General features: G+C 40.4%; 1 protein-coding gene across 1 annotated transcript in view; it reads right to left on the reverse strand.

Annotated features, from left to right (window-relative positions):
• The window catches only part of aig1 (androgen-induced 1 (H. sapiens)), a 31,249-nt gene extending 12,302 nt beyond the window's left edge, over positions 1 to 18,947 (reverse strand). Inside the window, exons 1-3 of the mRNA XM_026142339.2 lie at positions 18,625 to 18,947; positions 9,210 to 9,365; positions 3,982 to 4,083 (exon numbers count right to left, since the gene is read on the reverse strand). Of these exons, the coding sequence (XP_025998124.1) occupies positions 3,982 to 4,083; positions 9,210 to 9,365; positions 18,625 to 18,765 (399 nt within the window). The 5' untranslated portion in view covers positions 18,766 to 18,947. The remainder of the gene's footprint in view (positions 1 to 3,981; positions 4,084 to 9,209; positions 9,366 to 18,624) is intronic.
• Between the last annotated feature and the right edge of the window lie 224 nt (positions 18,948 to 19,171).

Raw genomic sequence — 19,171 nt, forward strand, 5'->3', positions numbered from 1 at the left:
TGGAAAAATGAGAGTTTGAGCTGCACTTATAAATGGGTCAAGATTGACATTAAAATAAAATTTAAGTTGCAAAAACTGCGCCTTAACTAAATTAACGAGTGAAAGCAACAGTAAAAAGGAGGACAAGCTGCAAAACACCAAAGTCCAAAAGGGTGGCGTACCACAGTCTCAGGGCCCCGTCACGGGATGAGAACCAAGTAAAACTAAGATGAAAAGAAAATGAATCTACGAGTTAAAGAAACAAAGAGCACCACATTCGAAACAGGAAATGAACCATGGTCTCCTGGCTGATAAACCTGTCCTTGATACTGCCACCAATTATCCACCCCACTTTGCACAGCACTGCTAAAATAGCAGAGAACATTAGTTATTCTATTACTGCAAGTTTAGCAAAAGCATCCCAAGCACGGTTAATCTGAATCAAACAACAGGGCAAAATAAGTCTCTTACTCATTTCTGTACCCCACCCATCCCCCTTGTGCAGTCAACTGAGGGGAAACATACTTAACTTTAATCCCAAACCCAAGCCTGCAAATGACAAAAGAAAGCAATCTGCAATCTGTGTGTATAAACTCATTGCATAATGAGCATTAGCAAACAGCGGATAAATCACGACAGTTCAGTTACGAGCCTGCAGGCAATCTTCTTTTTGTTAACTTCCAATTAGCTTCTAGCTGTGAGAGTCAGACACATTATTACAATATCATGTCTCCTCTTTCTCCCTCGGTCAACATCACTCAACCCTTCCCTCCTCCAATGGGAACGGCCATATGGTTGCCGTGGTAGCCCAGATAAACAAACAACAGTGATACCATGGAATACCGCAAAATATTTACAACCACACTTGGACTCACACACACACACACACACACACACACACACACACACACACACACACACACAAAAGACTCCTTACGTTTTCTGTGTCTAAGGGACACGCATGCACGAAGGCTTTGGTAGTGCTCTGGTTGTTTTGGTCTTTGGCGATGGCACCATAGCAACAATTCTATTACATCAACTCCTGGAGTATGATACATCAAACTACACACACACACACACACACACACACACCATCTTTGTCTTTTTCATTTCAGCAAGCGTTAACGGGAACGATCACCTCACACGCCTCTGTGGATCACTTTCTGGCTGCAGGAAGTTTCATGGGGTTTTGCATATCACAGACAGAGTTCTGGAAAATTTTCCGATTATCACTCACAACACACACAGCTGACAGCACTATCAGCCAGGAGGTGTGGTGTGCTGGTCGTTGTCTAAACATGAGATTAAACCTGCTTCCTCTAGATGACAAATCAAAGCGACCCGCCGCTCGCTCTATTCAAATTTAGAGGTTCACCAGCACCAGTGTTCTCCACTGATAAGATTTATCAAGGTTTATGGAGTTATGATCCACTGACATGACTAATAACCCAAGGAGGACCAGCTTTACATGTCCTGCCATACAGAAACCTAATATGGCGATTCATCAATCAATACAACTGTTTAGTGCCACTTCTTCCACAGCAGGCTGAGGAGAGGGTTTCTCAAACATCCTCCAGGTTCCCATGACAGTCCTGAGGCAAATGCATGCCAGGGGAAAGATGTATGAGTCCTGCACTTGATGTGCTCACCCAAAGTGCCTGATACTGTGCAAAAAATATAAAAACTTTTAGACATTGCCTGTCTCTGCTTTACATTTTACGTCTTTGAACATCTATTATTCTACACAGAGGTCCTCAATTTAGTTAAAAGTTCTTTAGCCCTGACTTGAGACAAATGGGATCACATTTTTAACCATTTTATTTTCTTAACTTGGGGACAAATTCTCCCTCTCAGCTTCAAATCAGATGAGTCTAGAACTTGTAATGTCTTTTTGTAAAAGTGCACAATACTAGACAGAGACACAGCCTGTCGGTGTGGAGTTTTCACACTTTCCTGAAGTCTGTGTGGGTTCTCAGGCTTCCACAGTCCCAAGACAAGCTTGTTAGGTTAATTTGTGAATGTAAATCAGCCACATGTGTGGATGTAAGCATGTAGCTGTCTCTCTGTGTTAGCCCTGTGACCACCAAACCACGTGTACACCCCACCTTTCACTCTATGAGAGCTGCCATAGGCTTCAGTGACCCCTATGAACAACATAGACCAGGGCTGCCCAATCCCGGTCCTCGAGAGCTACTATCCTGCAGCTTTTAGATGCATCCCTACTCCAACACAGCTGAATCACATGGTTTGATTACCTCTTCAGCATGCCATCGTGTTTGGCAAAGGCCTGATAACAAGCCATTCATTTGATTCGGGTGTGTGGGAACAAGGATGCATCTAAAAGCTGCAGGACGGTAGCTCTCGAGGACCGAGATTGGGCACCCCTGACATAGACTGAAAGAAATCTTAATGGTTCAAATTAAGTCCCAAAAGCTGCAGTTCCTCTAATGACCACTAGAGGCTGGCTCAAAAATGTATGTCAATCCCCACAGACACTCATGTTAAAAAAGCTAATGTAACTGCAGAAATAAACATGTTTAACGGTTTTGGTCTTTAGAGATTGGTCAGATGTTGCACCAACTCACTCATTTAAAACGTTTGGATTATTAGCGATGTGGTTCACCAGCTGCATCAGCTACTTCTAATAACTCAACTGGACCCCTTCATGAAGTTATAACTTTGATGTGCAGTTTGCGGTTAGTCTACACAGTGCATCCATACAGTTTATACACACAGCTTGCCGATCAGGCTTCTACCACTCGCTGATGCTCATGGTTAATTCTGGCTCCAGGATGCTAATGGCTAAGCTTTAGGCTATTATTTCAGCTCTAGAAAAGGGGAGGACTCTAGTTCCCAAACATGAAATGGTTTTACTGGTCTGCTCAGATATGTTCCACAATCTTTTCTGCTCAACAGATGTATCACCAGCTTGGGTGAATACTGAGTATGCATCAGTACCAAACCTTCCATTAAAGTTATATAAAGCCTATCAGCATATTGGGGATACCCTTCTCATTTCTCACTTCTCCCTCACAAGGGAAAACACCTATTTCAGAGCAGGGCGGGCAGATGGTGGTTTCAAAATATGTGCTGACAAAAGTGTAAAGAAGACAGGAAACCTTTTTTTGAATGGTAATTATCTTTCACTCGGTGCGCCGTGTCAAAATAAATCACATTCCTAAAATGCACATTTTGAGGTCTTTTATTTCATCCAACTCTAAACTCCCACTATCATCTGAAAATCCTACACCTGAAAGCCTAAAAAGGAAAGATTAAACTTACATGTTCCTCGCGTTCTTCTTTGATGTATTATGAGGTTAGATAAAGCCGTTACAATACAAATGGTTGAATCCCAGAAAAGCTGAATAATTGGTCCCAACATCCCAGACTCATGTTGAAAAAGTTTGTGAGGAAAAGCTGCTCTGGCTAACTGCATGTTGATGTGCTCAAGACTGAGTAAATACCCTTCATACAGAAGAAGCTACGAAGAAAAAAAAATGTGTTTCTATGGGTATGTGTCCAAATAATTTTACAGTTAATTTGAAGCACTCAACTCTAATTTGGACTACTCCAGGCCAGGAGAATGATTCTTATCATGGAAAAATATGGAAATACGTTACCTTTAATTCATGTGTGGATGAAAGGAATGGCTTCTTGTATTACACTGGTGAAACTAACTTATATCAGCAGATAGCAGCAGAATTTAAAAGCTGCCTTCAGTGACTTTTTTTAATTATTAATTTGAGCAATTCTTTGTTTCTTTAATCATTCAGTGTTCATTATTATTTATCTAAAGTTGAGAAGAAGAGGAAAATTTCCTTCTTTCCATTTCTTTCAGACCTTGATGATTGCTTTATATTAATCCAATGAATTTAAATACATTTACTGCATCTCATCACTTTCCTTCACCATCTACCTCTACAGCTCTGCCTTATGTGTTGTAATCTCAGTAAGTCGTATGATCAGTTGAACCACAACATCTGTAGAGAAAATCCAACTCACCATGCCGTGGTTGAGCCACTGAGGAATGAAGTTGTCCAGTAATTTGGGGTAGACCAGTTCTCTGTCATACAGGTAGAGGCTCCAGAAAGTAAACACCACAAACTGGAGAGAGAGAGACACGCACACAGAAAAAACCCCAAAAAGTTAGCAACTAAAGTGCAACACACTTTATGGAAAAGACATCAGTGCCAGATAAGTGGACAAAAACAGTGACTTTTAGCATGCAGCACAACGTTTCTGAACTAGTCCTGCCTACACAACGTCTGCTCTGTTGTCAGGTCAGTGATGAGAAACATTCCTCATATCCACCACTTACATTTCATTACACTCTATCAGTGGTTATTTAATATGTTGACGGTACCCCACTGGGACTATTTACCTTGGAAAATGCAGTTAAGCGTTACAGAGACAGCCAATTCAATGTTTGTGACATGCTACACGAGTAAAAAAGTCAGCAGAAAGTGAAATCTCAGTATAATTTAATAAAAACAGACAATAGAGAATCGTTCAGGAGGCAAACTCCAGCACTAACAAATGAAATCAATGTGCAAATGCAGTTCCTCTAATGGCCACTTGAGGCAACAGCAAGTCAATGACCATGAACCTCTTGGTTCAAATAACAGTTTTTCAGTTGTTGTTTTTTTAATTAAATTATTTTAACAAATATTATTGCTTGTTGTGAGGTACAGACTATCGAAGGATTGTGTGCTGTATTTTTGGTGAGTGAAAATTTAGTACTTGCTAGTAGAGATGGACCGATCCGATATTACGTATCGGTATCGGTCCGATACTGACCTAAATTACTGGATCGGATATCGGAGAAAAATAAAAAATGTAATCCGATCCATTAAATATCACGAAAGCACCTCACAAAACTTGCAACACCCCGTAACTCACCTCAGAACGTTAGCAGTCGGAGCAGTATGCATCACGTGATAGAGCGGCTGTGGCATGCGGGACCTGTCGGTGGTCTGGATAGCATGTGGAGCTTCGCTAGCAACCCGGCATTTCATCTCCGACAAAGTTATCCCCGAGAGAAGTAAAGCAAGTGTGTAAGTCCATCTCTGAATGTTTGTAAAGCATTCCTGCGTTAAGCTTAACAAGCGACTGCCTCTCGCTCTCCGGCTGCTACTTCAATCGTGAAACTGCTTAACGATCAGCTGATCGGCTTTTCTGTCGCGAGTCCGTCTTTGTTTTTGGCCCACTTTGCACCAGAAAGAGGAAACCAGCGGCTGAACAACAGCAGCACGTTTAAGCTTGATCAGCTGTTGTTAGAATTTATTTAATATTACTTTCTACACCAGGATCTTTTTCTACGTAGCTGACGCTGGTAACTGTGCAGGGGCGGATCTAGCAAAGTTTAGCCAGGGGGGCCGATAGGGCATTAACAAGGAAAAGGGGGCACAAAGACATACTTTTCTTTCTTATTCTCATTTAAAATGTCTAGCTTTTAATAAATAATTATCTGACACCCAAAGTTTTAATTTGATGTAAAATGAATAGAAGTCCATTACTGTATATAGTAACTATTAAGTCTAATATATATACCCTAGTAAGCTATAGTACTTTTTCCTTTGGGAAGGTACCATCTGTGCAGTCTGCAATTTTGTTGAAGAAAGATGTTGAATCTATTTAATATTTCTTGAAAAATTATTGATTTCTGTGCATTTTGTTTCACACTGCATCAAATTAAGGTTGATTACGTTGATTAAGCATCATGAGGTGGAGCGTGAGGGGTGGTTCCCTATTTTTTATTTATTTATTTTTGTTGTTGCTGGGAGTTGGAACCCTATTAGTTAGGTTGCTTAATATTTACGCTAAGTACTCTTTAAAATACCAGAATAGGGAGGATGGTGTAGGTTTAAGTTTATTAGATTGATCAGTATTGCTGAACTATGAAATTTTTTTTTTTTTGCATACAGGTATAACAGAATAGCTTTAGTGTAGTTGTTGTTTTAAACTTGAGTATGAACTTATACAAAATGCAGCAAGATTTTTAAAAAACAGTTTTGTTGATTAAAAAACACTATATCGGATTCATATCGGTATCGGCAGATATCCAAATTTATGATATCGGTATCGGTATCGGACATAAAAAAGTGGTATCGTGCCATCTCTACTTGCTAGCACTAACTAGCAGATATGTGTACTGCACCTGAACAGTTTATGATTCAGCTTGTAACCCTCTCAACCCAATTTGATCTTTTCTGGCTTCAAAAACTAAAATGGCAGCAGTCTGGGAGTCTGGAACTGATTCTGGGAACCAATAGGTGACAGCATCCATCTTTTGGATACAGTCTGTTAAAATACAATATGCTTAAGATATGTATGTTGTTTATCTAATTTTTAATTTAACATGTGGATGTAATAATTTAACATGTGCATGCATGTTGACTACTTACATCTTTTAGTTCTTAGGCAGTGAAAACCTGGCCCCTGGCACATGCATTAGGCTACACTCTACTTTTTACCTACTGTTAGAGATACATATACACTGTCCTCATTTATCCATTGGGTAAAGAAGGACATTGGAGGGAGACACATGAGGGTCATCTGTGATACCTTCTGCATGCCTTCTGTAAACCAAAAACTTCCCAATGATACATGCAGCTATTGCAGCAATCAGATTTCCCACATGACCTGAACCCACCATAAGCTGACCAGCTTCCAGTCTAATGTATCTTCACGGTTTGGATCAAGGCCAGTCCAGGTTCTGTAAGACGAGGGTGGAATTACCTGACAGGCATCTGCGTTCCAGTTCGAGGCATCTGAACCAACCAACCTCTTTTTATACCGTGACTGGCATGTTCTCTGTTTCAACAGGCCAGTGGTGGCGGGAAACAATGCGTGCACTTTGTCCCCTGTGGGGCACCCACAATTTTCCACCACACCATACCGCGTGCAAATGCCTGCAATATATGCACACTCCACACTCACGCATATATGCAATGCACAAATAGAGCTATAGCAACATATGCAGGAATGCACACACTTCCTTTACCAGACGGGCAAAGTTTGAGACATTACCTGTGGTAATGTAGTAGCTGCACCTGTTGTGCTGTATGTAACCTAAACTGTGAGGCCAATTGTGTGTGTGTGTGTGTGTGTGTGTGTGTGTGTGTGTGTGTGTGTGTGTGTGTGTGTGCCAATAGAGCCAGGAACTATTGGGTTATTTAGGTTTAGAGATCAACTGTGTTTGACACTAGTGTCTGGTAGTCTATAGCATGAATATTTATGATCTTGTGCCAGTGATCTAACAGCCAGGACACAGTAATAGTCAGGTAGCCACACAAATTCTCCAGTATGCCAGCTGTGGGGCACGTTGCCTAGTAAAATCTTGAATAAAAGTGTGTGTGTTAAGCAAAAGACTGCCAGCCTTGCAAAAAAAATGGATTAGACAGAGGTCAAAGTCTGGCTGTCTGGATGATTCGTCAGTGCTTTCTCTGTTCTGTTCATTCACAGCAGGATTGAAAAAGATGAAGCACATCATACCATTACACCCATTTTTTTAACCTCAGTAAATTTTCACATCCAGTTAATCTATGTTCTTTCTCTTTACACAAACTCTCACAAAAGGAGTTCACCCAGGTATGTGAATGTAGCCAAAGTATATCTGGTGACTCTTTTCAGCATTTTTTTCCATCTAACTGAGTGAGCAATCGCAGCTGTTGATCTTCTTTCACTTTTACTTTTAAGTTGCTGCTAACCAGCCGGGACCCTTTTCATCTCATGTTTCCCTACTAACACGCTGACCATCCATAGTTGCGGCAGAGCAAAAATTAGCTTTTTAAGAGATGATTTTATTTATTAATAGAAAAAAGCCATCTAAACCTGCCTGACTCTGAGTGAAAAAATAATTCCCATCTAAACCTAATAAGTGATCGTGCCAGCTTTGGTAGCAAGAACCGCAATCAAGCATTTGTGATAACTGAAAATGAGTCTTTCGCATTGCTGTGGACTGATATCAGCCCCCTGTTCTTTGCAGAATTCTTTTAATTCAGCCACATTGGGGAGTTTTCAATCATGCCATTTAAGATAACTTAAATTAATACTTTAACTAGGCCACTCCAAAACCTTCTTTTATCGAACCATTCACAAGTGGACGTGCTGGTGTTTTTTCAGGTCATTGTTGTGCTGCACAACCCAACTGAGCTCGAGCCTCAGGCATGAACTGATGGCTGGACATTCTCCTTCAGGATTTTTCTGGTAGCAAAGCAGCCTCAGACCACAACACTATAATCACCGACTATCAGTACGATATTTTTTCTGTGAAATACGGCGTTAGTTTTATCCCAGGTGTAATTACTTTTTCTACACAGGATCAGGTGTGTTTGCACAGCTTTTTTCCCTTAATAAATAAAATCATCATTTAAAAAATGCATTTTGTATTTATTTTTTTAATGATTTGAAACATGAAAAACAAATATTAAAAATACTAAGAAATCACTCAGGGGGAAACTGGTTTTATTCTCCTATTTCCTAGTTGTTTCCTTTTAGTATGGCTTATTCTCGTTTGCCTTTTTTTTCTCTTTTTACCTTTTATTTCTTTTTAGAATGTCGATATTATATATTTTGTTTTGTTTTTAGGTTGCTTTTAAGGTCTAGCCAGGGATTATGGATGAAAAATTAGCCTACGGCATTTACAGCAATGTTTAATAATGAACATTGTCCCTGTTACAAATAAACAAATTAAATAAAAAAAGTTAAAAACAATAATTGTTGGCACCAGACAGTGTTTAGATATCACATTGTAAACTGTAGACCTTTGTGCTTTGCAGTGTGATCGTTTGCAGATACCTGGTGTAATGAGATTTTATAGTTCTGATGTTTTTAAATAGTTTATTGTTGTTGTTATGTGAACCATCAAGGTCAAAGGCTCTCGGGCTAACCCAACCATGCGCCAAATCAGAAAAAAAGCTCAATTTAAAGCATCATTCCCAGACATTAATCACCCCATGAGGTGAGACTGAAAATGTCAGACAATTTTTATGCGGTTGACATTAACAATTTCCATGATTACAGGTTGGTAGGACACTGCCACCACCCTCAGGAGTGGAAGAAAAATAAGGGCAAGAGAGGCGTTAAGAAAAGGGGAGCATGGCGGAGAGTTGATTATACTAAAAATGGATTACTCCGGCCTTCAGTTCCTGCAAGGCAAGCCCATCCATTCCCGGGCTATTGTGTGTTTGCCTGTGTACGTGCTTGCCTATGTGCATTAATCCTCTCACCGCTCCGACAGGGAAGGCCAGGACGGCCATCATCCAGTCTCGCAGGCCAATCAGCTTTCTCAGCTGCCGCTCCTGCTCCCTGCTGTCGCCTCCCTTAGTCAGCAGACTGGACACATCGATCAGGACACACAATCCGAAAAACACCGCCTGGATCACCTGCAGAGAGGAACAGGGGGAGTTCAGCGAGCTCTTTGGCAGCACAAACACTTTCTCACAACAAAGAGATGAAGAGAGGAGGAGGAAAAAGAGCTTAGACGGTAGATTTTTTAGAAGAAAGAAGAAGAGCCAAAGAGAACAGACTGCAGACAATCGTTAACTCTTTCACTGCTCACTTCTCCAGTCAAATTCAATAAAAGTGGTTGAAAGAAAAAAAACAGGCTGTGCCCAGGCACATAGTTACAAACCACTCACCTGAAACTGTCATGAACCAGAGCAACAACACAATCGTTATCTGCTATAACTACAGAGTTTCAAACCTCCTCTGGCATTAACATCAGTACAAACGCTGTATGCTGGGAGCTTCTTGGCATTGGTTTCTATGCCTGTAGGGGTAATCTGCGGGCGGGCCAGTGTTTTTCTCCTTATCATTTATGTTTCAAATTAATTCAACTTTATTTATACAAATCACAACAACAGTTGCTTCAAGGCACTTTCCATTATAAGGTAAAGACCCTGCAATAATACAGAGAACACTCCAACAGATCAGATCACCCCCTATGAGCAAGCACTTGGTAACAGTGGGAAAGAAAAACTCCCTTTTAACAGGAAGAAACCTCCACCAGAACCAGGCTCAGGAAAGGTTGGCCATCTGCCACAACTGATTGTGGATGAGGGGAAGAAGACAGGATAAAGACACGCTGTGGAAGAGAGCCAGAGATGAATAATAACGAATGATTAAATGCAGAGAGGCGTATAAACACATAATGCTTGTTTACCAGTTCAGCTGCCGATTAGCTCTTCAGCTAAAAGGGCTACGACAGCTACCATGTTAAGTGTAACAGTTTCTCCCATAGACTTCTATTAAGAGTTATTTGAGTGCTATATCTCTATCATTTTAGTAGTTCTGGCTTAAGTTTGCTTCCAGCAACCAACAAAAGCCCACAAATATTCTCTTAGCAGTTAGGATTGGGTTTAGTAAAGAGCAGCTGTTGGTATTAGCTAGTTCAAAGAAACTGGCACCGTGTTGAAAAACTTTGTATGAAGTTCCTTTAAAAGGGGTCACCACAGTGGGCAGCATTTATCTGCCAAAAATGTGGAAATCCCTTGAGTTTGTTGGCAGATCAAAAAGTGAAATAAATTTTATTGACTGAACAGACATTCTGTGTTCTAGTAGCTGCATTTCCAGCAGCGTAAAAGCAACTTAGCAGCTGATTAAAATTAGTTATACCTTATATACATTTTCTGCATCGCTAAATGAACACATGCACATTCCCCTACCAACGTGACACACAGTTTGCGCTTCATTTAGTCAGTGTGGCACAGTTTAACAGCTTGTAAGTGTAAAGCACAGAATCTGTAACGTACTGTAATGTACTTAAAAACTGAACGATTTTAAAGTGAAACTCAGAACAAGCCTAACCAGTTTGTTCAGCAGAGGTCGCCATGGTGATTTACACAGTTAAAAACACACACGAAACTCTGCCTTAAAGCTCAACAATGCTCGCAAAGCCATTCATTTTGCTTCATAGTACAACTTCAGAGGGCACTCTGGAACTTCACTGTTGGCGTTACTCGTGTTTGGAAAACCACAAACACAACAAGCAGCTGATAGAGTCGGGCTGAGCGCAAATGAAGAATCCGCGATTTGCTGTGAAAGTGAAGATTATTAAGATTAATGAAGTCTTTTTAAAAAACTGCACTGTGATATCATCCTAACAAGGACTGATATAGAAGTACACTAAAAAAAACTGTTAAAAAATATGTTTCGATATGAGTCTGAGAAAAAAAATGTCAGGAAAGATATTGGTTTTTATTAGTACTTTAATTACTAAATATCATTGTTGTTTTTTAAAAGCCTACATTGGTCAGTCTCTATCATAGGTTCACAGCTCTGGCTGTGAGCACGGAAGCTCCATCCACCTGCTGCTCAAACCTTCTACTTGTGAGGGACAGCCAATCACAAGAGTGTTTGCAGAGAAACAGGCAAAGGGGGAGGAGCTAAAACAGCTAGGACAACTAAGGGTCATTTTTAATCAAACCTACTCTTGTGTCCAAGAATAAAAACATGGAGCTGGAATCCAACATTATAGGTCCACTTTAAATAACTTAAAGTTTCAGTGGGTTTTGCTCTTTTCTTTCTAAACTTAATTCAGAAATCCAGTGAACAAAAATAATTTGCTGCCTGCAAAAGGGAGGAGGGATATTTCCAATTCATGCCCATCACTTAGCAACAGTGCTCTCAGGCTTGAAACACTTAAATGCCAAAGACATCCTGCACAGTTCCTGTGTTAAACAGAACCTTACTTAAAAGGCATTATAGTGTAGTTACTGTATATCGAGCAAAGAAAATGGGAAATATACATGACAATAGGCCATGCCGTAATAAGATGCAAAGACCCCGAAGAGCTTTCCTTTAAGCAGGTACAGTGAAGAAACTAGCAGCTATAACTGGCTATTATTGTCGCTGATTACCTAAAACATATAGAAAACAGTTGGAACAATCTCTAAGGGCACTGCTGCATGAATCCCTGAGAGCAAAATTGAGCTTAACAGCTCTCAAACTGACTTCTGGAGTGTTTGTCCAACATGAAAGAATCATCCACCAGCAGGAAACACTGTGACCTGCGTGCAAAAACTATTCCTCACGAGATGCACAATATTTCAATAAAACCACACGTGGCTTCTTTCAACATGCACCAAAAATACTTCACACTTCAAATGCTCGATTTCAATAGAATCTCCATTAAGTGGGCTGTGGTGAAGGAGAAAACCAGCTCTGTATATTTTACCCATCTTTGCGTAAGGAAACACTTTCAACATGTTCGCAATGATGGATGTGACCTTCGCTTCCAGAGGAAGATGGAGAGGAGGCACAGACTACCTCTCCTCTCCTCAAACCTCCCTCTGAGACTATTAGGTATCGCCCGGTGTGATGATGGCTGGTCATTAGAGGCATTTTGGCTTTAAAACATAGTTAGGGGTGCTTCGGTATATACACGATTCTGCTGGTGAATACTGGCATTTTACAGCGGGCAGCCTAAATAAATGTGTGTGTCTACTCACTGAAATATGTGTGGACAGCAAATATAAATCTTAGACAGCAAGCATGTCTAAAGCAGCATGCCTGCTACATAAATAATAGGTTTCCATGAGAACTATGAGCAGCAACAGCACACTCACAGGCACGCACACAAGAAATTCTGAAATGGACCTAAAACTCAAGCCCTCGTTTCCGTATCAATACTGCATCAATTTTGAGGCTTTTGTGTTCCTCGTGAGAAACTGATACACACAAACGCTGGAGCCAGATGTTGCAGTGCAGTGTGTTTCCTGGCTGCTGGTGTGTACAGGTCTTTAATGGTACAGTTAACTGGGGGAAGAGGGCTAATGTGGAAAATATGACACAGCTATTTCCCATGCTCACAAAGACACAGGTATGCTCTTCAGAGATTATTTTGCCTTTAAAAGGGCCTAAACTAAAGTTTATACATGCCAAATTGATCAATCCCACAGATTTATAAATATGTAGGTATGTGTATAAATAAGGATTATTATTATTGTTATTATTACTACTACAAGTAGAAAATTAGAAATCCACTTACCGATAGGCCAGACAAACCTGTTTCAGCTGAGCGGCTATAACTGGTGACAGGCCAATCAGTCACAGACATATTCAGTTCTGAGCAAATTTAATTAGCATGTGCTGCTGCCTGACGCGCACCTTATCAAAAAACGTAGCTATAGAAACGTGGCGTGCTGATTTGTGCAAAGATATTTCTTCAGAGGAACAACATGTGATATGTAACGGGTCATGATTACATCTGGCATCTTCGTAATGCTAATGCACTAACTGGTAATCAGCGAGCGCAGCCATCTGCTGTTTTTGTTTTTATAGCTCTGCTGATCCACGTGTACACTCAGATGGTTCGGGCAAATTGTGTTGCAGCAATTTGAAGGTACACTTCTGAACTCCCCCCCCAACATGTGCCTGTATTTGAAGTACAGAAAGAGACGCCATGCATTACAGAAACCTTACCACCGACTAGTATTTTAGAGGCTAAACTGCAGAGCACTGTAGGCACGTAACATGTCTAACATGTCACATCAACTTGGATATACTGTAGCTATTATTTAATTTAAAGAAATGTTGAATATTCTGTTAGGAAACTTCCTTGAATGAGAACGACAAAAGGTCCCCTAACCTGCTGATAACTGCAACATGTTTTTTATAATGATTATTTAAAGAGAAGTTTTATATAAAACAATTATTGTAAAGTCTAATGTATTCTAATCCTGACATGTTGTAGAGCCTGCAAGGTGTCCTTATATTGGCTTTCGAGAGATAATGTGCCTATTTTAGAAACGTCCAAAGTCTGCATTAGTAGGTTGGAGGGGTGGAGGTGACATTATCACCCAGGACACACCTTTGTCTTTTGCACTTTGCTTCTTTTTTTCACCTCACCTTGTACATTAATGAGCCATCGCAGCCAGGGATAAGAATATGGCTAGTGGCCAAAATCGATTACATTTGTAAAAACTGTGAAGCACAATCAGTGGAACATGAGCATTTTTATATATGATATGTGTTGTTGTTTTACTTTTCTTTAACAATGGATGTCAACCAGTGAATGAACAAACGCATCGACATCCCAGCCGCATTTAGATAACGACAGCAAGAACTCAAACGGTGCACGCAAAACAAGAAATGTCAGCTAGCTTCCTCTACAAACACAAACATTGCAGAAAGAAGACAACCACTGGCTGGATATTTCTCTAAAATTGGTTAGCTTTTTATAGCGACTTCACACCAACTTTAAAGCGTGCTTGTGAATGACTGCCTAACAGAACCGGCCTCTAACAGAAGTCCCTCTTTGTGAGTGCATGTGTGAGCGCATTGTTCGGGATGAATGAGAGCTGTGTGTGTCTGCAGTTTTGTGCCTCTCGTTGCAGCATAATTTCCTTAATTTAATAACACTTGAGAATCAAGAAAACTGATTGTGAACACTAATGTTTGGCCTGTTGCTGCCTCTCAGCTGATATGTTAAGCAGCTTTTACAAGTACAGTAAAGAGCGCCGAGACAAAATGCCCGTTGTGCACATTTTATGGCCTCACAGCGACACATGTGCTGCAACTATTGAAGGAAATACGCGGTGTACTTTAGCCCAAGCACTTCATTTTGCGTTGCAGCACAAAGTAAATATTACCAGTGCAAAAACTTCAGCTTCCGTCATTGCAGCCCTCAGGTTTTAGTAATCAATTGCTTTGTTCGACTGGCAGCAACTATAATAAACTATATAAAGTATAAACTATATAAAGTATGTTATCAGTAATTAACAATATATTCAGAATAAGAAGTTTGATAACAATAAACTCATCTAACAGAGACAAAGACAATTTTAAAGCACAAGAAAACAAACACAATATCGCTCTGTCAGCAGTCACCACACAAATGAAAACTCAGCTGACACGATTTACTGATCTCTATAGGAGAACTGATTTTATTAGAGTCACTACTGTAAGTAAATAATGGCTGATGATTAACCTCTGGCAACTCTCATGACGTCTGGCTACCAACGCAATGCTGCGCTTTGTATCATAAAACTAATCAGATATCTTTCTAGATATTTAGGCACAAGGTAATCACAGGTAAATATCATATCGTATATGTGCAACGCAGTACAGCCCCGTTTAGAAAGCATAAAGGCAGCAAAAAGAAGCATGAGCGCTTCCTTGTTGATGAATCACAAAAACTTGGAAACTAAAGTGAGTGAGAAGAAAACAAAAGATTTTAATGCAAAAAAAAAAAAAAGAATTAGGGCTGTTATTACATCAGGCTTTCAATGCAAGAATAAACCACAGAATTCACTTCAATGACATTATTGCACCATCTAAAAAAACGTTTTAATTAGATCTTACTTTTTTTGTTTATATCTCTGTGTTTGTTAATGTGTGTTCTGCACATTTTTAGCAAATAAAATACAAATATGTTTAGCAATGTGACAAGACAACAACTGCACAAATGGATGCAAAAAGAGCACATGCACTGAATGGACAGTGAGACGTTATGATACACCATGTAAGTGTACAAGAATAAAATCTACACGGGCACAATCTTCAATGAACGCTGACCACTGATCTCACTCAGGGTTGGAGCCGCAACGTTCAAACGCTTTATTATTCAAGATTAGGGGATGCTGCGCATTTTCACTACACCATATTTAGTCTTTCAAACTGACAGACACTGCGCTCTCATTGGTCCACACCTTGTCAATCACAAGCTTCTGCTAATATCAGCTTTCAGTGTTGTTTTAACTAGAGATGGACCGATCCGATATTACGTATCGGTCCGATACTGACGTAAATTACTGGATCGGATATCGGAGAGAAATAAAAAAAATGTAATCCGATCCATTAAATATCAAAAAAGCACCTCACAAAACTTGCGACATGGCATAATTCGGCTCATAACCATAGCACGTCGGAGCAGTGTGCGTCACGTGATAGAGCGACTGTGGCTGCGAGACCTCTCGGCAGTCTGGTTCAGTATTTGGAGCCTCGCTACCAAACCGGCATTTCATCTCCGAGAAAGTTATACCAGAGAGAAGTAAAGCAAGTGTGTAAGTTCATCTCTGAATGTTTGTAAAGCATTCTCACGTTAAGCTTAACAACCGATTTATGGAGCGACTGCCTCTTCTCTCTTCCTCCCTCTCCTGCTGCTACTTCAATCATGAAACTGCTTAATGATCAGCTGATCGGCTTTTCTGTCGTGAGTCCGTCTCTCTTGTTTGTTTTTGGCCCACTTTGCACCAGAAAGAGGAAACCAGCGGTTGAACAACAGCAGCACGTTTAAGCTTGATAAGCTGTTTTTAGAATTTATTTAATATTACTTTGTACACCAGGATCTTTTCCTACGCAGCTGATGGCTGGTAACTGTGCAGGGGCGGATCTAGCAAAGTTTAGCCAGGGGGGCCAATAAGGCATTAACAGGGAAAAGGGGGCACAAAGACATACTTTTCTTTCTTATTCTCATTTAAAATGTCTAGCTTTTAATAAATAATTATCTGAATCTTACACCCAAAGTTTTAATCTGATGAAAAATGTATAGAAGTCCATTACTGTATATAGTAACTGTTAAGTCTAATATACCCTAGTAAGCTATAGTATTTTTTCCTTTGGGAAGGTACCATCTGTGCATTCTGCAATTCTGTTGAAGAAAGATGTTGAATCTATTTAATTATTCTTGAAAAATAATTGATTTCTGTGCATTTTGTTTCCACACTGCATCAAATTAAAGTTGATTACGTCGATTAAGCATCATGAGGTGGGGGGTGGGGGTGGGGGTGGGGGGGTTCCCCTATTTTTATTTTTTTTTGCTGGGAGTTTTAGAACCCTATTGGTTAGGTTGTTTACTCTTTAAAATACCAGAATAGGAAGGGTGGAGTAAGTTTAACTTTATTAGATTGATCAGTATTGCTGAACTATGAAATATTTTGGGTGCAGTATATTTTTTGCATACAGGTACAACAGAATGGCTTTAGTGTTTGTTTGTTTTTTGTAACTTGAGTATGAACTTATACAAAAAGCAGCAAGATATTAAAAAACATTTTTAGTGATTAAAAACACTATATCGGATTCATATCGGTATCGGCAGATATCCAAATTTATGATATCGGTATCGGACATAAAAAAGTGGTATCGTACCATCTCTAGTTTTAACATTATGTGTCTTTAGCCCCTGAGAGGTCACTCTCAAGCACTTAAACATATTTCCTTTGCTGTTAACACAGAATTTATATCATTGGGTCAAGCTTCTTCTTGATTTTGATTGGCCACTGAGAAAACAGGGACACTGAGCACTGAAAAAATTCTGTGCATTGAGCTTTGCAGGTGATTGCAGGCACTTATCTTCTATTCAGACACTGTACAGGAGTTTTTGTGTTTTGTCTGGGCCTGATCCTGTGTGATGATCTACACCTGATGAGGGGTGGATAAAGGTATCAGTCTTTATGTTGTGGCTTTTGAGTCCGGTCACAACGATTACTACCTAAATCCAGGTTATATCATTACTGTTTACTGGGGTCACACAGAAATCTAAACGTTTTCCTGTAGCCTTCTATGCAACCAGAAGACTTTGTGCAACAACAACAGACACCTTCTGCTGGTTTAAGCCACTTTCTCCAAACTACATCTGTCTTGTATGATGTCTGTAAAGTGGAGAACTAATTTATAAGTTAAAACAAGCAAAATTTGTTCACAAGCAGGACCTACAGATAACTTGTGCATATTTTCACCACCATATTTTTATTCCCTTTTGCTATTAGCGTGAGTGTGCACAATGATCAACATCATCAACCCGAAATGCCTTAACCGGCACTTTATAAAGGCCACCAGGAGTTGACCCTAGTGCTGTGCGAAACAACTCCGAGATTATGGGAAGTCTATGCGAAAGCATCCCTCGGTGTCCTTGCTCCATGACCTCGGTAAGCACTTTGGCAGATAGCTTCAAGTTTCACTGAATAAAACATCAAGTCTATTTTATAGAAATCATTTCATTCTGCAAGTCAGAAAAGAGAATTTTCCAGAACGTGTTCTTGAGAAGGTGATTAGAGTCTGATCTAGCCCAACAGTGCAAGCATCCCAGTGGCTATGTCCATCTTTTATATATATAGTCTATGGTCTAAAATGGACTTGAGTGTAAATCCCACTTTCTTAGTACAGATATGTTCTGGGCTGCAGCTTGTTTCAAACTTCTTTAAAACACATAAGAAATAACTGAGAAATTGATTGACAGTTTATTACCGATTTTTTTTTTCTTGTCCAACAATCAGCGAGCACTAAAAATCCCACATCCCTGTCATTTCTGAGCCTCTCAGTCCTTCGTCATCATTTTTCTGACACTTCCCAACTGCAAGCTTTCACAAGGTTCGGTGCACCCGCGGCGCGCTCCCGAAAGGGGAAGCCTTTATGACGGGAGAGCTTTCTGCCCCACAACGCACCTGTTCCGGTTCACCTCAGCACCTAACCACGTTGCGAGCTTCAAACGCGACTGCAGACAAGTGAAACTCCGTGTAATTTACCCCTCCCTCTGCCACTGCCGACGAATCATCGAGTCAAACAAAGAGCGCAAGGAGGCGGAATTTAAATGTGATCGCAGCGCCACGCGCGCACTCTCTCCAGCGCGTGCATCGCCTCGAGCTGCGCGGTAACTTCACCGGGGTGTTTAGGGTTGAGATCAGATTAGACGTGAAATCTCACCAGGTCGATGAAGGTGAGAAACTTCCAGCTGCCTCCGTAGGTCTGGTGTGCCGGCATGTCTAAGGCTTTGTAGTGGCACAGGATGGAGAAATAAGACAGCAGGATGGCGACCCGGAGAACCTGCGAGGGGATCAGCGCCATGATGCTCGCTTTGCACCTGTATCTGTTTGTCCGTCTACCTGCCTGCGCTTTTTTTCACCTCCCTAATGTCTCTATGTGTCCGTATTTTTACTTGGTTTAACCTGCCTGCCTGTCCGTGCTTTTCCTGCCCCCCTACTGTCTGTGTACTGCTTCCGTGTTATGGTGATGATGAAAGGGGGAGGAGTGTAATCTCCACAGTCCGTGCAGTTATAGCGGGACTTACAGTATGTTGCTGTTTTCTTAAGGAACACGTAGCTTGAAGAATATTAGAATAAAGCACACTAGGACAATAAAAAAACACATCAAAGCTTAGTTTAGTTTAAATCCAAAATAAAATTGTAATTAAATAAAAATCAATCTGCACTTAGAGATACAAATGACCCAAAGGTTCGGGTACTGTGCATTC

This window comes from Astatotilapia calliptera, chromosome 15 (assembly GCF_964374335.1).
Source record: "Astatotilapia calliptera chromosome 15, fAstCal68.1, whole genome shotgun sequence".
Classification (NCBI taxonomy): Eukaryota; Metazoa; Chordata; class Actinopteri; order Cichliformes; family Cichlidae; genus Astatotilapia; species Astatotilapia calliptera.